The following is a 24,407-nucleotide window of genomic DNA, read 5'->3' as shown; positions in this document are numbered from 1 at the left end:
TTCAAAAAAAATTTGCATATCAAATGAAAATGAATTATTTATTTTTTAAATCTTGGCCAGTATTATTCAATAGAATCTCATAATGTAAGCGTATTTTATTATGTTCATTAATTACTATGAATTTATACTAAACATAAATAACTGAAGATGATGTTATTTTTTTTTAATTTTAAAGGTTACAAACGATACTCCTTTAGCTCAGTCGGTAAAGGCGCAGCTACAAAGCAAGTCCATGCTGGAGGCGACTGATTCCCGTCCAGTCTATTAATTTTTCGAGTTGGAAAATTTATCTACTTTCTAGGGCATAGGATGGTACAGGCATAGGAAGCTCTCAATTAAAATGTGAAAGTACTTCAAAGTTGAGAGCAAGCAAAAATCTAATATGCTATAAGCAATAAGCTTGAAATGCCATGTAGTAGTATGCAAATGCTATTTTTAGTCAATGAAAACAGTTTTTTTTTGTCGCGGATAAGTATTTTAAATCGCGGATTTCTTTTGAGAAATCGCGGATTTCGTGGATCATATTTAGAAAATCTTGTAACAGCCCTGTAACTCAGCTGCCCCTGGACCAATTTCAATGATTGTATCACCAATCGATTAGAAATATTTCGACGCATCTGTTTAAATTAAGACTTTATCATTTTTCAAATTGTTACTATTGAAAATTGCACGAATGTGCAACTGTTGCTATGATAATTAAAATTATCACCAATTGCCTGTGAAAAGCGATTTCCCTAACACAGATTTCAAAGTTGAATTCCATCCGGTTTCACCAAACGGTGTTTATTCAATCTCCGCGCGCGTGGTGAGTGGGGGTGTTCTCCAGTACACAACGAAAGGCTGCCTGCAAGCAGCGAGCTGCACCCCACATGAGCGTCCATAGAAGGAGGAAGAAGCCGCACCGCTATTGATCGGAATCAGTAGCTCTTCGTGAGTCATTGTGAGCCATCTATGTAAAGCGCGTCATACTAAAGAGTATAAACAGAGAGAACCCCACTCAAATTCCTATTACTACATAAAACACAAGCTGCTGCTGCAGTTAACAAATAGGATTTTATTATATAAGCCCACGTAGTCCAACGTCACTTTTGCGTACAACCCCATAGGGCTGTCCCTTGTAGTTTTTGTATAAAACCTTGACGAAATGATTTTCTAGGCGCAATGCATTTGGGGAAACAAACTTTGTTCGAAAAATAAGCTATCATAAAAATTTCAAAATTATGTTAAAAACCTTCCGGCGACCACTTCATAACCTGTTCATGTCACGAAACATTGTAAATTCTGCATACTTTTCATGCAAATCTGTAATAGAATCTTATATTTCCCGGTTGGGTGTACCATTTTCTAAATGTACATATGTCATAACTGGCTCACTAACCCTACTTTTGATCATCAAATTCATAATATGTTGCCGGGGATAAATCAGTTTTGCAGTATGAATATTTTCGGAAAATCTGTGGTATGTTTACCAATATAGCTTCTTTCGATGACCACATTTCGACTATTGTTTAATTGTAATAAAAGCGGTGTTTTCTAGAAACAATATTTCGATCAGAGTGCATAATTATTGATATGTTCAATAGCAAGTTAATTGCGAAATACATTCTCTACTCGATTTTCCACCAACATGTTCAAAGGTGATCTCAGAAGCCGTGCAAAATAGCAAATTGTGCGATAAATGAAGATGGAGTCATCGACACTTTTTTTTTTCCAAGGACTTGGAAGATAAATCTTTAAAGAATACATATAGGTTCTATTATATTCTTCAAACAGCTGACTACAAAGAAACCATTTAAAACAATCATCATTCCCACTGCAGTAAAAGCAGCGATCCATAGCTGTTATCCACAAAAAAAAACCCAACCCATTATTCAAATTCGTCTTGAAATGAGCTGACTCTAATTTCACAGCCCCGGGCAGCAAGCAATCCACTTTCAAACATTGTAACCAAACTAATCAATTACCACCGGGCACGCACTTTTCACGTTCCCGAAGCAGACCCACAGACCACCTCAACATCGTGAGGAGCGTCTATCACAGTTCCCGTCCCTGGACGCATCGATTGGAAAACTGTTTAAAATTCATCTCTAATTGTTCCCATCACCGGCGAAGCAGCGGAAAACCGAGCTCCCATCATGCGACAGCTCTGCTGCCACTTACAAGGCAACAGCGTATATTCTGACTGAAGCTGATGGTGATGCTGCAGCGCCCAACCAAGTTGCGTGTTTTAATTTTTAACTGCAGCTAATTGACGTCATTTTTTCTCGGACTTTGAAGCCTTTTTTCTTCTCTTGTCATGCCTCTACAAGTCCAGTACGGCAGCAACTTTGTAATGTGGGGATGTTATTGTTTACGTCCTCGCCGTTGGGAGGATTCTGCTGGTCTTACTCGCAACCAGGTCGTTGACCTCTCGCTGGGGATCTATTTCTATATTGGTGTTGTTGTTGTTCTGCGAATTCTAGTAGCTAATGCACATATCCAACCAACGCATTCGATGACAGACAGCCGCTTAGCGATGGCCTGTTATTATTTCAGCGCGCAGTGGCCTGCAACCTACCTTCATATATGTACATTGTTGTGTGTCTGGTGAAATGACGGGCCGCTGGTTTTAATTACAGATTTTTCCTCGTAATTAAGAGTGTAGTCATCACACGAATAGGGCCACTGATATGCGATATCTATGTGAGGCATCTGACACCCCAGCGCGATTGTTCGATTACACTTGGACATGTCCGCACAGTGGCGTGCGTAGAACGGTTGAAGTTCACATTTCAGCCGACCGAAATTCAACTCCAATTAGCGGCCGACTCCCACATGCTGCCGGGTGCTCAAAGGGTTCGGAATGCAGCACCCGTACTCGACATAAATTGCCCGAAATCGACGACCTTAATTGAGGGTTGAATTAATTAAAGCAAGTCCATCCCTGGGCCGCTCAGTTGAATTGAACCCCTGAAGGGGGAGTCAAATTGCACCTTCAGCCAGTTCGAGGGCAGAGAGGGCTTAAAGTACGTGTGCGCAAAACGGAAAGCCGATAATTAGCGCCATTATTGGCAGAGCTCTGTCCGTTTTCTCCGAGGAGTCTCCAGGGCTCAAGACGGGAGGGAGTCGGTTGCAATTATTATTTATTTGATCTTTTAATTTGCCTCGGTGTGCTCCCGGTCCTCCTACATGGTACCCACTGCAGGCACGCATAACACCCTAAACCGGACGGCTCTGCTCTTCGGGTGAGTGCTATAAAATGTGTTAATGATTTTGACTTTCCAACAACGAGAAAGTGTCGGAACGCAGCGGCCCTGTAATTATGAAAGTGCACTTTCGACCTTTTCCGGATCGCTCTATTATGGGATCGTTAAATTGCTAACGAGGTTCGAATCGCTCAAATTTACGGTGACGATTTTCCCCCGTCTTGCTTGGCGACTCCGACACCACATCCAAAATAAAGCACAACGAACTCCTAACGAATAGTTACGCAGCGCCATTAAAAGCTCGTAAATTTGTCACCTCGAAGGCAGCCGTGGCGCAGCCATCACAAGTGGGCTGAAACTGAGGACGAATAAAACAAAACTAATTTGTCATAATGCCATTAGTGTGATCGGCGGCCATTCGGGGGCGGGGTTGGCCGTTGTTCATCCGGTTTACACACCCCGGGTCCGCCATGCATCCATCCTACCTTTCCAACGGCGACGACCGACGACCAACTTGTCCGGAGGTGACAGTCTAGAACGAACTATGCGCTTACCACGTGAAAAGCTAAATTGAGCTACATTATGCAGATGCTTATCGGCGCGCGGTGTGGCTCGTCCGTGCTCTGGTGGTGTGTTGAACAAGACGGGCGTCGATTATAATGTCGTTGCGGTGTGGCGATGATGATGTGTTACACTAGCACCATAGACGGTCGGAATAGCTTTTGTTCAATGCTTTGTTTACCCATAATACGGGAATTGGGAACTCTGAACCAGTTTTAGAGGCATTTTCCCACAAACAAAAAATCGAGAGATGAACTGATGCAATTTTCCAATTCCATGAAAATCATCATTATCAACGTACGAGGTAGCTTGCATCAGCATATGCCTTTCATTATTGTGGATTGCGTAACCATGCAGCTTATGTTCCATAGCTTGCTGAAATTCACTTTCTAGAAGACACTGACCTTTATATAAAATACTGACCTTTACGGCATTGAATCGTGGACATGAGCTCAGCAATTCAAAAGTAGGATAGGCGCACATGGACCACAGGGTGAATTTCAGGAAAAAAATGAAAAGTGCATGAAGATGAAGTTTAATCAATTTGGTAGAGAAGTTATTAGTTGAAAGAAGGCTCCCCAAGTAACAAATTGATGCTTAACAAGTGTTCTTTCAACGATTTTAATTCAGCCTTAGTTTGAATAATTGTTGTACATAGAGCACTTTAACCTTTGTTCAGCTTTTAAACATCTAAATCTGGTGATTTTAAGCAGCCCAAAGCTTAACAGCAATATAAATTATAAGCTTTTCAAGGCATTAACCAACAGTCTTTTCCAACCAGTGCAGTGCTGTGTTCCGAAAATTTGAGCTAATTGACCTGCGCCCATAAAATATAAATCTGCCTAAAATAACGATTTACCCACCCCTGACGTTGATGACATTGTTTCAAATAGTGTAAAATCTAGTTGATATGGTACGTTGCAAAACATTTGCACTTTATCGATACTGCACGATGCATAGCATCGTACTCTACAGGAGGCGCAGTGGGCAGTTTCCGAACTACAAAGACGCAAGGGGCGGAATATTGCTCTAGTGTTCCTTGAACAGCTACAAAGTCCCTTTATCTTTACTTTTTGAATTTATTTTTAATTTCTAAAAGTTCCGTAAACACCAATTATTTTTTTCTTATTTATCTCATATCATACTTGACTTTCTTCAAATTTCAGGAAAAACATTAAAACATTTATAAAAAATTTCCTATACATTCGTGGGCAGAACCTCGAGCAAAACAAAGTTCCCAGTTATAAGTAAGTTCCCAGTGAAGTAATGAAATAGGGTTGTTAGCGGAATGCTTTAAATAAATCAGCAAAAAATGTTATCTTCCATTTAAGTCCACTCAATTAATTTTGGTATCCACTACAATTAAGTATTTTATGGGCTGATTAAGTATGTTATGGGCTGAATACACGGATCAAGGGTTTTCAATTTTTTTCGAAATGATTAATTTTTTTCCAAAGTTTAGTACTGTTTTAAGTGATCCTGTACGTGCTAAGCTTTTCTGAAATGGTTCAGTAATGTCTGAAGTAATCCAAAGCTTTTCTCAAGTTATTCAGTACTTTCTGAAGTGATTCTTAACTTTTCTAAAGTGATTCCAAACTTTTCCAAAGTAATTCAGTACATATAGATCTCGTTATTGAAAATATAGCTACAGTGCACTCTCTACAACTCGATATTAAAGGGCTATAGCTACAGTGCACTCTCTACAACTCGATATTTAAGGGGCCATCGAGTTATAGAATTATCTAGTTATAGAATAACAATCCCACACAAATTCGCCATCGCAGTAGCCACGACATTATGTTTTCCATGGTTCTATAACTCAATCTCGAGCTAGTGGACATCGAATTGTGGAAAGTTGACTGCAGTTCATCTATGTTGCCAAAATCGAGGCCGAGGCGATGTGTCACAATGATAATAATCAATACTCCGTTAAGTCAATTCTGTTGAAAAGCTTTTGATAAATTCGTGGAAGTGAGGAGGATTTTTCAGTTTTCAACAAAGCGAGAATCACGTCAAGACACTCCTACCCATTTCCTAAATGACCTACATTTGGACGCGGTCGGCGCTGTAATTGCCTATTGCAAAGTATGAGATCACCATGCATCGTTTGTTGATTTTCTGTGTAATACAGGTGATCTAGCAATAACGGAGTAGCAACCACGAGTGGTTAATCATTCTCATTGCCCAGTAACGCTTGGTAGATTACCTTCTTTTTTTCTCACGATCCTCATACAAATTTCCTTAGAATCAGGTAGAAATTTTCATTAAAATTTTATTTCACAGCTCCATTTCCTAATTTTAATTTAGAACTTGCAATCTTTTCCACATAAATCTCTCCAAATTCTTCTAACAATTTCCAAGAACTTCAGGTCAGAATAACTCTGGAATTCTGCTCAGAACTTCTTCTTCATACATAGTTGGGGAATCCTCCTCAATATTTGTTTGAAATCAACACTAAAAATACTAAAAATTCCAGAGTTTGTCCGCAAGATTCTATCGATTGTTCTGTAATTTGTAATAAGTCTCAGAGCCTTGACAATTATAACTGCACGACTAATTAATAAATATGATTTTTTTAATTAAATCTTTTGTTCTTAACACTTCTGTCTTCCAGATAGCATTTTGTCTACTGACGTTGATCTCCGTTATTCAATAAATTCTAGGGCATTGAAATCATAAGATGTATCGAGCATAAAAAGTGATAGAATTTGATTTTTAAAAGTATCTCGAAAAATCAATAAATTGTTTTGATTTGATAAATAAAAAAAATACATAAAGTAACTCATAGAGTTGAATTTTTTCTTTAGCTTTAGAAAATACTTTCTATAATTTTGCTCTTATTTTTCCCATCAATCAAAATATTTGTAGCGCATTGCTGGTTTGTGGAGTAGTATTAAGCCTAAATAAGTCTTGTTCAGTCTTCAGATCAGCTAACTTACTGAGGTTGAATTATGGGGATACAATTCGCTTCATGCATTACTAATCTACTGTATATTCAGCTTGATGTTAATCAGCTTAATACACCTTAAATCAACCAATAATCAACTTCTGTTCTTACAATTCAGCTTGAAATGTCACTTAGGTCATCTGGTGAAGGGGTTATCTATGATATACTCATTGGGACGCCACTTGAAAATTCTAACTTTTTTGGCAGAAGATTTTCGATATTGAAGTATTCTCAAGGGGTGTTCAACTCTGCATATCTCAATCTGTGCCGAAAACTGGGTCAAGCGGTGTGCCGAACGTGTGATTTATGAATTAACTACAGTCAAATTTGGGTCGTTTTCATGCGCCGTGTTCTGGCGTGTCCGGTTGAAAACCCATTAATTTTTTTTTAAACATGTAAACAGAGTTACATTTTTCTCGTGTGTGCAAAAATGTGCTGCCGAGACTCTTAACAAACCGTCTCCCGTCGCAACGAAAACAACATGTGACGAGCGAGAAAGAGACACGCGGGAATAAGATACGAGCGAGAAACAAATGCGACACCCAAAAATGCTGGCGTGCGCGAGGCTCGCGCTGATCTCATGTGCCTCATCTCATGTGCTACAATTAATGCTAGAACTGCAGAGCTCGAAGTTCTGGAAGGTGTAGGTAAGTGAAATACAGGCTGTTGAAACTTGGTTGCTTTGACCGACATTCATTTGCGTTTGCACAAACCATTCCTATTTTAGAGGAAAGGTAGCATATATTTGCAGTGCTTAAATTCTTGAAATCCTCTAATAGCAAAAGCCATTAATTTGCCGGTCAATTAGAATATTCTTTGTTTATTTTTACCGGTTCAACACTTAACTGCACTTGCATGACTAACATCTTTTGACACGTTATTTTCAAAATATAGAATGGACAAAAATTCTACAAAAAGTGTATCGGTATTGTTTAGTACGGGGATTTGACCGTGGCAAGACGTTCACACATTTTCAACGTAATTTAACCATTCATCGGCAACACAACTGGTATACATTGTTAGATGGGATTCAAAATACGAATAGATTATATCGGAATGCTACGAATGCAGCAATGTTATGATAATTCAATGGGTGAAAGAATTTTTTGCAGAACATTTTTTTCTTGGCGTATTACCTTTACGCGTTCACTTGTACTTTGTTACCATTACTTTGAAAATGTTCAGATTTTTTTTAATGTGCCTCATGTGATCGAGCATTCAGATAAATTCTATAACAGAAGCGGTGACCCACTGGGTGATGGCGCGGTCTATGCTAAATAGCTGCAGCAAAATAGTGACATGAGCGGGCATCGTTGGCTTTAACTCAGATGAGCTTGTAGACCAGTGCAGTGATATATTTACCATTCCAATTATTAATATCACCAAGTCTACCGACCTTCTGTTCTGTTCCTTCAAATCGCTTTCTGGTTGGCACGGTACGATCTAGGTGGCTTCTGCTGACCATTGCTCTGAGGGTTTCGATGGCATCGTTTTCGCGTCGATGTCCGTAATCGCTTAGAAGAAATAACCTTTTCGGTTAGATAATGGGCGACCTTGCCTTTGCATACCAACAGTGTCAGAAGGAAGCGCCTGAGTATCGGCACAAATTCCACAAAGTGACCACCAAGCGCCACCATCTCGCTACAACAAACCAGAAAGTGGAACAGCCATTGCTACAACCTGCAACAGATCAACCAATCAAATCACCACGTTGCCACCATGTTACCAGAGTGTATGGTTTAAATTTGGAAAATACCGTGTTGAAAGTTGATCTATCCATTTGAAAAATTATGATATTCAAAAACTTAAGCACATTCTTAAGTCATCCTTTTCTTTAGCAACTCGCTAATTCAGATCAGGAGAACATCAGCCAATGCTGATCTTTTAAAACTTCCTGGCTATCTAGGGAGCATATCTGAAAGAATATGCTGTTACTTATGCAACGTTTCCTGAACATCTACAAAATTTCCTTAGGTTTTAGAAAAAAGTACCTTGAAATTAAACGATGGTCCAAAATCTTCATCTTCAGGAAGTTCATTGAGATTTTTAAGATCTCTGACAAACTGCTATGAAGTTCCCTAAACTGAAACGAAGATACCTGAAGTATTCTATCTTTACGAAATTCCCTAAACTTTTTCAAAATGCCCTGTACTTATATGAAGTTATACGCAGTTCCTCGAATTATTACGCAGTACACAAAACTTCATCAAAGCTTGCTTCACGTCTACGTTTCTCGTTGATTTTGCGCAAAGTTCGACGCACGAAATTTCCTGAATTTGTGCGGAATTCTCTGAACTATTTCAAGTCCATGAGGTTTCATCAAAGCTCTGAAGTTATAAAAAAGGTCCCTGCATAATAAAGAGGTTCCCTGCCATTAAACAATAAACTTCTACGAAGATACCTAAACTTGTATAAAGTTCCCACTTCTACGATTTTTTCTGAACTTTTCCATGATCTCAGAACTTCAAATAATTTCACTAAATTTAGCTCATGATTTATCTGACATATGTTGGTCTTAATGCATAAAACAAAATATAATAATAATAATACCAAAGAAACATTCAAAAACAGGACAGTGTTCTAGTGAAAACAGTTAAAGGAACATTAGGAAGCATAAGTGTTCCTAATCACATTAGCGACAGTATGAACAGCCCATACTGTCAATTACGAGCGGCGAGGTGTATGAAGTGTGGTTGTCTTATAACTTTTTCAGGTACGTAGAAGAAGAGTTATCGAAGCAGTTCGATGAAACTCTACGAAGTTCAATGAAGTTCAGTGAGCTTCTACAAAGTTAACTGAACTTTAAAGAAAAATCTGAACTTCAAGAAAGTTTCCTGAACTTTTAAAAAGTTCCCTGAAGTACCACGAAGTTGCTTGAAAAACTATAAAATTCCTTGCAACTCGGATAGCAGTTCGTACCCTGGTGTAGTGGCTGTAGGTGCATTGTCAGACAGCACCAGTAAATCAACAGAGGAAGTGGTAGAGGTGCTGCATGAAGAGGTGGTGATAATGGACGTGCCCTTAGGAGGCCGATAAAGCATGCAAAAACGAACATCAGCATCCTCGACAGAAAGGGTTTGTGGATCTGTCAAGATTCGATGCGTTGCAAACAAAAAAAAAATAATATAGGAAATCGATTTAGATCTCCATTGTAATATTTGTTTAGTCCTTCGGCTCCACAGAGCTTTCAAAGATATTGAACCTACTAAATAAACATTTTGGAAACATGGTTTTCGATTCATATACTGACCGTTGAGTGTGACAAATATGTTGGATTCATCCCAAAATTTACAATCCAGTTTTCTTATTTCTCATCATATTTTCAGGTTGACTACTACTTGGGACGAACATACCATGCTTTTTGTCTAAATATATTTGAACAGTTCTCAAATTTAAGTAGATGTTTGAATTAACTAGTGATGTCGGCTACAGCTTGAAAGGCTGAAAATACTGATGGATGAAGTCATACGAATCAATTTCAACAACGAAGTTTTTTTTAAAGGGCCCTCCGAACTATTGGTTCTCTGCCAGCTGCAAAATACCTATCAATTTGATCCACCAAGATCAATCGGATCCAAATCTGGCTGATCAATATCCCAAAATTTGAGCTAATTTGGTGGCGAACTGATTCTGCACTATAAGAAAAGTGTATTTTTTGTCCTCATCGTTCTAGCCCTGCACCAATGATTTACTGAAAAGTTGTCCATCGGAGCCCCCCTCTTACGTGAAAATTTCCCAGCTACAACTTTGTTGAATGTCAAGAAAATTTGTTCTTAATTAATTTCCAAGTTGATAACGTGCTGGTAGGATTAATCGGCTGTTTTCAGGGCAACACTGCATCTTGCCCTTATGACATAATAGCATCAATTTTTTGTCTACTGAATAGTAAATGAACCATGTCAGAAGAACATTATCTTCCTAATCAATCGATAACTAATAATCCTAACGTTCAATTTTTCAATTCCCACATAAACTTCAAAGGGCCAAGTGCAGTTCGTGCAAGTGCATCCTAATGAGAACACATTTTGTGAGAATGATCAGGTGCTGATTTTAAATCGTTTGAACTTGGTGGAGCTAAATCAATTTTTTGAACCATGAAAATTCTATGCGCATGGATTGGTAGCAAATAACTCCGCCGGTAATTGGTTCGTAATCGTTTTACTCATCTTCCGTTTGAAATACTTCTATAAAACAACAATCTCTCAACTCTCAAAAACTGAATACCAACTGATTGAAATCAATCAGTTGTGCCAGCAACACGAGAATGTGACAGGACTACAACAGTTCTCTGCTGTTTTTTTTTATCACCAACCAGCCACTTTTAGCATGCACGCAGGACGTACCGTTCCGATTCAAATTTCGGACGATTCAAATTTCGGACACTTTCATTTTTAATTAAATATTACATCCAGTTAGAAACAAAGTAATAATGTTAGATGATCGTGGAGGGCACTAGTCAAAAAAATTTAAAATTTACAAGACATGTGGATCATATTCGACCGAGATAATCAACTTTTAAAAGTGTCCGAAATTCGAGTTTAAGTGTCCGAAATTTGAATCGGCACGGTAGGTGCGCTGCCGATCTCCCTGGAGCTCGCCGAGCTTAGCGCATGAGACACAGCACATGTGACACGAATGAGGCAAGTAGGAACAAAAAAGAAACGCGAAATAATACGTCTCGAAATGTACCTGGCACCTACGATCTTATAGAAAGCGTGTCTCTATCACGCGGGATGGATGCACGTGTACATTAACTCTGCATGTAAATAAGCGCTGTTGGTCATATAACCCTACTGCTGGTAACGTCAAAATTGTTGCTTCATATTCAATAACAGAACATTGGTCTGTTGGCAAGCTTACACGGAGATGAAAAAGTACCCAAAATTAAGTACTTTTTCCTCAATTCATGACAATAATAAAGAGTGCAAGTGAGAGGCTGAACTCAATATTAAGTAATAAGAACTAAATTTTTGGGTAGTATTTTTTCTCCATGTGCAATAATGCAATTTTTTGCCTATTTCGTGTAAATTTGCTCAAATTATCGCTTGAATTTCCATTATGTTTATTTCAAAGACTAGAAAGTGTCCGTATTATTCGACTGACTACGACCGCGACGGTATCGATGACTTAACAAAAAATCGCACATCATAACATCACTTTGCTACCTATTGCCCAGACCTAACATCAAACTCAAATCTTCCGACCGTTTACCCACACCTCAAAGAACCACCCCGCCGAACACCCGCTCCCGCTCCCATCGCGCCTATGCAAATTGATTCTTGCTCTTTCACCTCACCATAATTATACTACAATATAAAAGCTTTTCCATTATCAAAACATTCCCCGCACAACCCCCGCCCTCATCAGTCATCTTGCCCCCGTACCAATCCAGTCAACTTACTGAACCACTTTGTAGAGCCCTAATCGTTGCCCACGCCACTTCTCCATCTTCCTCCACCTCCTCTTCCTCCACCTCCTCATAAGCAGCAACCGATTTTACCACTTTAATCAAATCAACAAATCGATCTTCACATTTCGCCCCAATTGATGGCCGGCCGGCCGCGGCGTTTGCTATCCGGATCAGCGGCACCCTTGACTTCCTTTCACTACCATACCTGCCCTACTACCGAAAATTAGTTCAAGACTGATGATGATTTTCTCGTCGGTGACATCCCCCGGCCATGCCCGGAGGTGTCACATTCACTCGAAAAACTCATCAACCTCACATTCGGAATCGGGCAACAATGTTGTCCGCGGACACTTGTTAACTCAAGCTGATTTGTTTATGGTTATTACCCCACCCCTTTCGGGATTGTTTTACTATGCACGGGTACAATAGACCCAGTATAAATATTTAACAAATCTCGCCCCGCATAAAAGCCCGTGTGCCGCCGGTCGACCTGCGCCTGAAATAGTAATTTATTGACAGCAATTCCCTGAAACGGGCGAAGGTCCTCCTCCTCCTCCTCCTCCACCGCATCCTCACTTTTGGCTCGGTCGTTTCCCCCACCTCCCGTCGGTTCCGACTCTGAAACTGACTCGAATGGCAACCTGGAAGCTGTAAATGAGGTTAGGAGTAGAGCTAGAAATTGGCTCATAAAAGCCAACCAACCGGAGGAAGCAACGTCGTAAAATCGATCTCGCCGGCAGAGCTAACCTCTCGCTTGGATCCATGAAGATTTCGGTAGAGGATAGGTCGGTCGTGCGGTGTGGGGGACGCATTATGAATTAATATTCCTTCCACAAAACCACCGAAATGATAAACGCCGCGTGTCTGAACTCATCCAAGCGCCGGCCGTTCCAGCCGGTCGGTCAATTCTCGTCTTGTCTCGGTGGTTTTGTTGTTGTCTTTCAACGCTGGTGCCCTGAAAATAATGACTTCCTCCCGCTCCGATTCTCGCACTGCTGTCAGAGCTCATTTGGCTGTTTGGCGGTGGTAGTGGTGGGGACGTGCTCTGCTCGTCGTTCCCTAGCCGAGCTTCCCACCGCAAAGAGGAGTTTGAAAAATTAGGGTAAAAAATTAGAATCGGAATTAATGAGTTTTGAGTTGCGCGAGAAAACGATTGAATTAGTTTGCGGCGGATCCTCGGAAGAGACTTGTTTTACGGCCGCGCACAGTCAATGACTTCCGAACTGGTGTCTGGCGGTTCCCTTCGGTAGGGAAATTGGCTTTGTTCTCATCGTATGTACGTCGTGGTTCTAATGAGGATTTTTTGTTTTGTTTTCTTTTGTTTGCAGGACCATCCAGGGCTTAGAGGTACACCGTTGGCAATGCTGGCAGCACAGTGCAACAAACTGTCCAACAAGTCACCACCGCCACTAGCTGACGCTGCCGTTGGAAAAGGGTTTCATCCGTGGAAGAAAAGCCCCATCTCTTCCGGACCACATTCTCCGAACTCCCTCGGAAGTCCACAAGCGGCAACTAGCAGCGCGGCCAGCAACGTGATACAATCGAATCAGAGGACACTGTCGTCATCGTCTGCTTCATCCGCTTCGTCGACCGCTAGTCCGATGGCGAATTTTACGACGAGGTATGTTACGTCCCGCCCTGCTTGCGAGAGCACTTTTGTTTGTTGACACTTGTTTCGTTTTACAGTCGCCCAATAACGTCATCATGCGCGGCTTCCTCAACGCCGTCCTACGGTAGTGACTTGTATTTCCCGGGAGCCACCACATCGCCGGCTTGTGCCGAAAATCCGCACATGCAGCACGGTATTCTTGGGAAGGTCGAGGGAACGACTCTCGGGTCGGTCTACTCACGGCATCCTTACGATTGGCCGTTCAATGCCGTTTCGGCAGCGACGGCCCACAAGACCGATAACATGAACTCCGGCTGGTGGGATATGCACGGAGCGGCCGGCGGCTGGTTGGACATGGGAAGTGCCGGAATGCATGCCGCTACCATGGCAAACTACGCGGCTTCGGCTGCCGTCAGTTCCGACTATTCGACGCTGACACATTCTCTAACGAATACGGCACACCTGCTTGGCACCGGGCAGCACTTGCTGCAGGATACATACAAAAGTATGCTACCATCTCAGGGCGTCGGTAGCTTCGGCTTGTCACATACACCGCCGTCACCGGCACCGCCAACGCCGCAGGCTCCGTCTCCTCGCAGTCAGCGTCGCTATTCGGGCCGTGCCACCTGTGACTGCCCAAACTGCCAGGAAGCGGAACGGCTCGGACCGGCCGGAGTTCATCTACGTAAGAAGAACATTCATAGCTGTCACATTCCCGGCTGTGGCAAGGTTTACGGGAAAACAAGTCACTTGAAGGCTCACCTTCGATGGCACACGGGCGAGCGGCCATTCGTCTGCAATTGGTTATTCTGTGGCAAGCGCTTCACCCGATCCGATGAACTCCAGCGCCATCTACGCACACATACAGGTGAGAAGCGATTTTTATGCCCCGTTTGTAACAAGCGATTTATGCGAAGTGATCATTTAGCAAAACACGTCAAAACTCACGGATCAACAACGACCGGTGGCAACGGCAGCGCTGGCACTGGAACGACCAAGAAAAACTCATCCGACTCGTGCAGCGACTCCGAGGAGACGAACCAAACCGATCTCCACCAACAGCAGCAACAGCAACAGTCTGGCGGCGGAGGTGGAGCTCCCGGAGGAGGCGGTGTAGGTGGTAGCCCAGGTGCGGCAAACCATGGCGGCCACGTCAGCGCAATGCCTCCGGGGATGACGATGGGTGGCCACCCCGGTACACTGAGTCATCCCTCGCAACAACCGGGTACCCCTCACCACCATGCGCATACACCTAGCCCCGGTTTGGAACACGTCAGCCAGTTAGACGTCAAACCGGGTATTGTCTGAGGTATGCTGGGGGCACCCCTTTTTGGCCACCATCAGGTCATGGGCCCCTTTTGAAGAAAAAATAAATCCTTACTATCAGGGTTCTCATTTAGGCATGGGTTGCAAAAAATTTTCACGGGTACAAAAGACTCGACACATACTTGTGTGCGTCTGGCAGCCCAGGCAATTTGACAGCAGGGTTGCCAAACGGCAAGAAAAGTAACAGATCAACAATTTGTGATGTCTCTAAATGTAAATAATAAAACTACACCGGTCCCCGGCGACGGGCGCTATTCTTATTATTAATTAATGTGTCTATTCGTATATAGTTAATCTGTTATGAACAATTAAACAAACAAAAAAAAAACAATGAAAACAAACCCACACTTACGTAATACTGTTAAATTATTTGCTAGTGGAAAAGCGAAAACAACCAATCATCATATTAGATTAGTGAAGGCAAAGAGCAAAGCGAACGTAAACCGACCGCTCTTAAAAGGGTCGTAATCGTAAAACCGAAACAAATTGAGCAGATCGTAATAATACAATTTAAAACATAAAAAAGTGTATAAATTATTCGCCCGCTTTCGACCGAGAGGATATAAACCTAACCTAGTTTAAACGAATTCTAAGACACGAACAAAGCGCTATTTTATTATGGATATGGAAAATAAACTCACCCACCCCTTTAGACCAGGTGGAAACTAGATGCAAACATCACATGAAGAAGAAAAAAACTCACTCTAGAAGAAACCATTCAACTTATCGTTATAACTTAATGTAAATTAATTGTAACATATCAACTGCAACAACAACAACATCAAAAATTCCCCACACGAAATAAGCAAAGTGGAACAAGGGATAAAGAGTAAAACACACACACACACATACACACAAAGATTAAACTTGCAAGTAAATTAAAAAACTTCAATTACATCAGATATAATTTTCCAAATTGATTGATTCGATTACGACTGCACACTGCATTCGGAAATTGTTAATCGAAAAAGTGCAAGCTAACGATGCGACGCACAGGCAAGCATCGCATCGCCGGGCTGATTGTTGTTGTTGGTAATTCCACGGATAACCAATTAACTTTGGTAATGGCAAGCTATCCCCCCAGGCAGGTAAAATGTAAACAAAGTTGAAAATGAAAGCTTTGCGGTAAGGAGTCAGTGGCATACAGAACAAAATAAAATCAACAAATTTAATTGAAACACAGTTGAAGTAATTGCCCTGACCGTGTGAGCATGCGGAACATAAATTTATTAAATATTTTAATTATTCTAAACAAGTGAACACAGAGATGAATAAAAAGTTTAAAATCAAACTGTGAAAATCGCGAATCAGTAACGTTGTTGAGTTTTTGTAGTCCGAAGAACACACATATCACAGCCCAAATCTGAACGGATCCGAACATTTTCTCTTGGCCATGTATTTTCCTTTCGAGTTTGGAAATCATTCTGAATACCGTTGAATACTTTGCTCAAATATTCATTTGTTCAGGCGCAGTCTGCTTACAGAAACAAATGGTAAGTTTTTCATTAATTATTAAGGTATTACAGAAGCAGCTACAGCTGCCCTTTTGAATGGTACCTCAAGGTTGGAACTAATCGTAGTAAATAAGAATGTCTCTGGTATGAAATGCACCAGGTTTTTTCGAAAACATTTGTAGGTTTGTTATAAGATTGAATTCGGTCGTATAATCAGCATATAAGGGCCAATGATCTACCGGAAGTTCCGGAAAATCCCTAAATTTAGTCAATCAATAGAGTTCTTTACCACCGTTAGTATTAGCAACAATCAATACGAAACTAACGATTTTAAATTGGCTCACCACTTTAGTAGCCTATTGGTCCCAAGCAAACGATTAACGTACCCTATTCTAGTCGAAATTCTAGTACTACGCAATGTTTGTTTTGATTCGCTATGAAAGTTTGACAGATAAAATGAGGGGTTATTGGTTTTACCTATGTTTCGAGGGGTGATTCGACAAGCTTGGGACCGAAGATAGTACCAGAGGTGAGCCAAAAAGTTGAGCACGTTTCTTCGGGACCTACTTGTCTTAGAGTTACCTCTATGGTATTAGTGAGCAGTTTCACTTATACAAGCGTTCTACTGGTTGAAAATTTAAAAAAAAAACAACCCGCTGTCAAGTCGAACACTTTGACAGCTGATTTCGTGGTTGAAAATAATAAACAAATCTCGCCTAACTTTTCAAAAGGTCCTAAGTAACAAATGTAAACAAATCGAGTTTATAAATGCACATTGTAACATTTGTACCTAAGAACATTATGCACACACACACATTCCGATTAATGTCAATTGAATTGAGAAAATTCTTAATGAACAAAACGTCTGAAGTGCAAATTTGCATTAACGATGTTTCACTGTTGCATAAGACATTGACTATGTTCATCAAGACAAACGTCTGAAGTATCAGAAAAACCAAAACAATGCAGATCTGTACTTCGGTCCTTTGTGTTTATACGAGTAAAACGTCTAAAATGTTCAAACAAACCAAAACAATGTGATTGTGCACATCGGAATTTTCATGTCAAGCATTTTTCTACAATTTCCGCGTGTGGCGGGGGGGGGGCGGTGCTTTGACAATTATCCACGGCCCATACAAATTTTAAAATTTTAACATGGACAATTGTCTACGCATGGGGAAGGGGGGATCAAGAATACCGAAAAGCTGTCTACGTAGTTAATGAACAGCCCCTAAAATAACACTGTTATCAAATAAAAAGCAGCTCACGCGACCACCAACGATCGACCAAAACAATCTGTGGGCAGTGTTGCGATACACCGTTAAAAAAAAGTTGATGCATTGTCCAATACTCATATTGTTCGTTTAACTCGTATAACTTAAATTATGCACTTATAATGCTTAAAAAAAAACAAATAATGTTGAAAACATAAATGACCTATGTAACTGTGATTATAACAAAACGTCCTATATAACATGTCCAATGTACACCTGACAAGAGCAAAATGTCCTATGTAACATTTTTCACGTTTTCATACAAAAAAAATGCATGAAACGGGTAGATTATACTTTCAATTTCAATTTTACTATCGCATTTTACTATTAAAGGTCTTAAAAATGTCAAAAGTTGATTTGGTTTAAAATAGTATCAAAAAAGATTTTGTCAATCTTCAACCTCGTTTTTCTCGAAAAGAGTGAAATATTAGATAGGACCTTTTGAAAAGTTAGGCGAGAAATCGATTTTACGCGGCTACACTAGCAACTTTGTGTTGGTGAAATCTTGCGGCAAGAAGTCAATGAAACTATAATCTGGCCATCATTTTTGTTTTCGGTAAAGTTAGTCAGATATAGTCAAGGCCTTCTATATACGAGTGCGCTGGTGAACTTTTGTTCATCTAATGAAAAAAGAAATTGATACAACAGCGGGGCCCTGTTTACTAAAAATGAACACATGAATAATGCTCACGTAACATTTGAAAAAGGCCTATCAACTTTTGTAAATAATTTACAAGGTCCTTTTCACGAGGACCGAAGAACTTCCACACAAACCAAGAGCACTATCGGGAAGGGGAGAATTTGGTGTTGTTAGTTTGCCTGGGCATATTCGGTTCGCGTGAAAAGGGTTTAATAAGTTTGTGTACAAAAGTTGATAGGCCCGTTTCAAATGTTAAGCGAGTAATATTCATGTGTTCATTTTTTAGTAACCAGGGCCCCGCTGTTGTGTCACTTTTTGTCGAGTGAGTGAACTTAAATTCATCCGTGCACTCGTCTATGGACGAGTGCACCGATGAATTTGAGTTCACTCACTCGAGAAAAAGTGACACAAACTGCGGGCAATGTTTACTAATCATGAACACTAAATCTAGATAGAGCTGGAATTAGGGCGTAACAGCTTTTGTAAACAATGACTTCTTTCGATGATTTCTAGAAATTCAAGGCTTGCCAACGCAAATCAACATCACCATCGGGTAGAAGAAGACTTCCCCAAGCCGACGGTTATGTTGGTTTGCATAGGCGTGCCTTGAATTCCTAGAAATCAACGAGAGAAGTCATTGTTTACAAAAGCTGCTACGCCCTAATTCCAGCTCTATCTAGAAATGTTCATTATTCATTATTCATGAAAATTTAGTGTTCATGATTAGTAAACATTGCCCGCAGTTTGTGTCACTTTTTCTCGAGTGAGTGAACTCAAATCCATCCGTGCACTCGTCCATATGGTGAATAGCATTGGCGTAGCTAAAGGGGGGACGATTCGGCTGAGACGATTCGGCAGAGACACATGCAAGAATGGTATCAGGTAACTTTTTAATGACTAGGTAAATAAAGGGTGTCCACAGTTAAATTGCATCACCTAGAAGAACTCGCTTAAAATAAGTCTCTCATCCGATTTTCATGAAATTTTCAGGGCAAATGTCGGCGGTCCTTGAGAGCTTAATTTTGGCATGTGAATACATTGTGTTTCAGCGCATCTATTGGTCAAATTTGAGTGCTATAGGACTTTGTTTACCCTTTGACGATAATAGGTTAAGGTATTGTCCAAGCCGACATTTGGCCTATTGCATTCCCTGAAAATTTCATGAAAATCGGATGAGAGACTTATTTCAAGCGCTTAGGCTTGCTCCGTTTTTCACACGAACAAATCGCCTGCCAAATCATGAATTTCTTGGGGAACTTCACCACTTGCTGTTTGCTGAGGGACTCTGAAACATCGAACTTGCGATACTGGTTTCCCGGAATTTGTTTGAGGTGGTCCATTCTACATAAAATTGTTCGGATAATAATAAAATTAGCTTCATAAAATCGATTTTTGCGGATATCTTCGATTGGTAAAGAATAATAACACGCACTTGCCGATATCATCCGATTTCATGCGCTATTCATCGGTAATCTTGGAAGAGTCACTTTCATTATCGTGCCTCGGACCACTCATGGCTCTTATTTTCGAAAAGTTGCGTGGAAATAACATTAACCCACCCAAATTCTACATTCACCCAACCATCTACAGCAGAAGCATACTCCGAAGCTCTTCGTATGAAGCTCCCAACCAACGAATTTCTTTCATAGGATCTTAACCTCCATTCCTCGCCGAATAGGGGAAATGTATGCAATGTCGGCCTAAATGCCCATAATATGGACCCATACATAAATTCAGCAATCGGCTAAATTTTCAATAGCGACCAAAAATCTCTATTAGTACCGTCCCAATGACGCGTTCATCTAGATAAAATTGATAAATAACAGATTTTTAGCGATGGGCCCAATCTTAGATCCATAGGCCAACATTAGAGCCATTTCCCCTACTTCTGAAATCCAGCATTCATCCGAAATTCGTTTGCCTTCGCAACCACTTCCGCCTTCGATTTGGAACACCTCCAAACCGTGGCATTATCTCCGTCCTGATCTTTTCGTTTTCCATTGTCTTGCATCCTTTTTAACTGTTCACTTCCTCTCTATTGGCCATGACGGCACCGTCGAGAAATCGTCTCTTCTAGCAAATATTGACAGTTGCTTATGGGAATTTTTAGTGGAGTGAAATGATAGTACAAAGGCCGCCATGTTTCACGCACAATCTGCCGTTTGATTATACCATAGGAGTAAAGAGCTACAGCTTTGGTTTCTTCCCCCATACGACCACTAATGTGATGTAAACATGGGAGGCAATCCCCCTTATTCTGCGAGTCACGTGACTCTCTGTCACCGGTGAGGTGACAATTGTCACCTCGTGTGAGGTGACTCTCCATGTAAATCAAATGGAGAGTCACCTCACACGAGGTGACTATTGTCACCTCACCGGTGAGAGAGAGTCACGTGACTCGCAGAATAGGGGGGAATGTGAATGTTTCTCCATCACACAATGTTTACATCGCATTGGATCGCGTCGATACGCTCCTTCGCGGCGTCCTCAAATATCGTAATCTGTCATGAGATAGGTAGAGATGTGACCCGATATTATAGGGATGTGATCGATAAAAACGATATTTTTAATTTTGAAGATTATATCTGATAAAGAGGATTTATTCAGAAATAAATCGATTCACGAAAATAAAGATATTTTTTTCAAAAAACTTGAATAAATCTGGGAGTTTTATCCCCCTCGTTTAACGTTTGTTTCATCGTCCATGACAAAGAAGTGTGGTTTTGTTAACATATGAGTGTACAGCTTACGTGCCTGCGTCCTAGCTGTTCTATTCTGTCGTTCATTGTGGGTTGGTGCTTTCTGAACCTTGAATGAACGTATTCCTGCTCGTTTCTTAACTTTCTGCACGAAACTGCAGTTTTTTCGGGATATCCCGAACGGAATAGTTGGGTTTGCGTTTGAAGGCAGCATACAATCGCTTGTGATCTTCAACGCAGTACGGAACACTTTTTCTTGCACTCACTTGCTTTCGATCGACACTTGAACGTTCTTCGAAACGTTTTATCACACGAGAGACAGTATGCTGTTGCTGGATTCCCAACATCTTTCCGATGGCTGCGAAAGATGTGGGTTGTTGAGGTGAGTGTGCATAATTTCCTCACGCACGCGCTGTTCCTTCGACTCCCTTTTCAAAACTACTAGAAATTTCACAATGAAAATCACGTAGTGTAAACAATACACGCTGAGGCCATCTCACCCAAAATTTAACTGTGGACACCCTTTATTTTTCATTCAGTTACTAAAAAGACACTTTTTACACCCCCTCTGCTCACCAATTCTTAAAAAAATTGCGGCCAATAAATACTGACAGTGAAGAATTTGCCTTATTTACTTACACATAAAATCACATTGTTAAAATATTCATAAAAAAATCAGCGTGATAGGAAGAGCTGGGAACAGACCAGAACTGTGGTGTCGATGATATCACTTATATTTTGATTTTTTTTAACGTAAAACTACGTATTTGTGGAGTATACTGGGGTGCACATAAAAAAAAGTTTGGTAAAATAGTTTCAGGTTTTGAACGCTTGTAACTTTGTCATTTACAGATGAAATTAAAATCCAAATGCGCCAATTGATTGGAAATAACTCTACGAATCTGCTTAAATAAATAATGTTCCAATTTTCCATAAAAAAAACCCGATTGAAAAATGTACAAATGATAATTTTATCACTGTTTTCATGAAATAATTTTTTCCCCAACCCTGTCACCTGAAAAGTTATAAAACAGCATTACTATCCTGCCTCTGCTCAGTTCCACTTCGGACGACGTGGAAAGCAGCAAGCAGGACTGCAGTGATGGGAAAAATCCAAAAAATCCAAAATCAACATAGGGCCAAAAATCATTGCTTTATTTTATCTTCGCTGATCTTGAGAGTAGCAAAATCGCAACGCAGATTTTAACCTTAACCTTCAACGAAATGCTTGATCGAAGACGTTAACTCATAAATTTCATGTGTGCTTCTGGGTGGATTCTGTTTACATATGTGTGGTCACTTGAAAATCATGTTGAATTTCACATGGAAATTCGTCAATAAAAATGTGTGGCGCCGATTTCTCTCATCTTCTGTCACTGCTTGATTGTTGTGCTTCAGGTAGGATGTTACGTTAGCAATCCCTGATGCAACCAAGCTTTCATCGTACTCTCTACACGCTATTGAGCTTTCTGACGTGTGTTATAACGTATAAACACTTGCGTAATTCTATTTTCAAGTGCGAAATTTGTTATCCTCACTTTCGCTCCAGCCAAAAATGTTGGTTTGCTCGAGGGTTTGTTATTGTTATCCTGACTTTCGGTCCATCAATACTCGCGTACATAGAATGGACAATTCTGAATCTACCCAGTGACTGGGTGACATTCTTGTATCCAGTAAGGAGTTGTCAAAATCTGGGTGAACTAGTTTTGTTCTGATGAGTAGAATCTACCCAGATTCTGGGTAAATAATTCTAATGGAAATTTTCCTAAAGTAAAAAATGGTACAGTTATGAAAGGGAGATTGTTGCACTGCCAGTGAAAGTTTTAATGCTCAAAATATATTAATCTGATGCTAAAAATATGTCAGATATGGATCTGTTACCATGGCGAATGCTACCATCAGTTATAGTTAGTAAGTAGATTGTTTGTTTCTGGACTTTGAACATTCTCCTGATTCTAGGTTATCGAGATATTCTGTGACGCTTTTCTTGATGCCAAATGTTTGTTGTTGTTCTTAATTTAAATATCTCATTTAAAATCAAATCTCAATAAATGGTTTGCATTTGTAACAGTATCGTTTTTTTTTTTTGGTATTTCAATGTCGTATTCCGTAGTAATATATTTTTCCAACAATATGACCTCTGGCTAGAAGAGCTAGTCGGGTGAGGTTATGTTTGATAGAGATACTGCAGCAGTCATATCTCGCGTCACTTTTTAAATAGACCAATGTAACAAATCCACCATTTTGAGAAAATCGAAGTTGACGTTCGATAGATTATTATTTTAACTGTTTAGAAACAATACATTTTGTTGTACTTTTTTTGATGTAGTCAGTGAATAATAACGTTAAAAATTCAGTAAAAACGGTAAAATCAAAATTTTACTTTGAATTTCATGCAAAATTATAGAAAAAAAACCACATAGGACATTTTGACTAGTCAAGTTGTACATCGGACATATTACATTGGACGATTTTCCTCCATGAAATAACCAATGAGTGCTACATTGGAAATTTTGTTCTACATAATACTAGATTCCCTTTCACAGATTTCAGAGTAGAATGCCTAACTTTGACCGAAGTAACAATCATTCACCCATCATTTAAAACTGTACATTGGACAATTTTTGAACTATGATTATCTTAAATAAATGAAAGTAAAATTGGATGGGTGTTTTTGTATCACATACTATGATAGAAGAGCAATAGTTTGTATCACTTAGCTCGATTTGTTTAGATTTGTTACTTAGGACCCTGTTATCAAATGACCCAGTTTCTGTCGCAAGTACGTTTACCCAAATATGGATAAATACATGTTTACCCATTTTTGGGTAGGTTCAGTTTTTACCCATCTGGGTGTATTCTACCAAAATTTGGGTAGTTTTGATATAGCGTATATGGCTACAACCAGCCTATTTGTTCAATGGTTTGTATGTTTGTATCCGTCGAGTTCGCGTTTGATTTTGGTATGTCCACACCTCTATTTGTGAATAGAGTAAGAAGACTGAACCTTATTTAAAATAACGAAAAGTTTTACTTAGTCAGATGAATTAATAAATAAAGCATTGCTCGGTTTGATAGTTTTTCGAATAAAAAATATTTGAATTCCGATCACTCAAATTCGCAAAAACGTAAGTCATTCAAAGAATGAGTAAATGTCTACTCAAATATGATTAAATGTCACTCATATATGAGTAAAGGGTGATACGCTCAAAATTTGGTCAATATCAACTTGACGTATTTCTTTCAATTTTGCATTTAAAAAACCTGAACACCCCTCATTTTGAAGGTGTGTGTGTGTAGAA

The 24,407-nt window shown here is 40.0% G+C and overlaps 1 protein-coding gene across 1 annotated transcript in view; it reads left to right on the top strand.

The window, feature by feature from the left end:
* Sp1 overlaps window positions 1-16,345 on the top strand; it is a 118,175-nt gene extending 101,830 nt beyond the window's left edge. Inside the window, exons 2-4 of the mRNA XM_065233579.1 lie at window positions 13,432-13,724; window positions 13,790-14,580; window positions 14,641-16,345. Of these exons, the coding sequence (XP_065089651.1) occupies window positions 13,432-13,724; window positions 13,790-14,580; window positions 14,641-15,020 (1,464 nt within the window). The 3' untranslated portion in view covers window positions 15,021-16,345. The remainder of the gene's footprint in view (window positions 1-13,431; window positions 13,725-13,789; window positions 14,581-14,640) is intronic.
* The last annotated feature ends 8,062 nt before the right edge of the window (window positions 16,346-24,407 follow it).

The sequence above is a fragment of the Ochlerotatus camptorhynchus genome, unplaced genomic scaffold (assembly GCF_037179485.1).
Source record: "Ochlerotatus camptorhynchus isolate MF236.1 unplaced genomic scaffold, CSIRO-AGI_Acam_v1.1 ptg000404l, whole genome shotgun sequence".
Taxonomy (NCBI): Eukaryota; Metazoa; Arthropoda; class Insecta; order Diptera; family Culicidae; genus Ochlerotatus; species Ochlerotatus camptorhynchus.
Note: the sequence above shows the minus strand (reverse complement) of the source record. Positions and strands in the feature narration are given on the sequence as shown.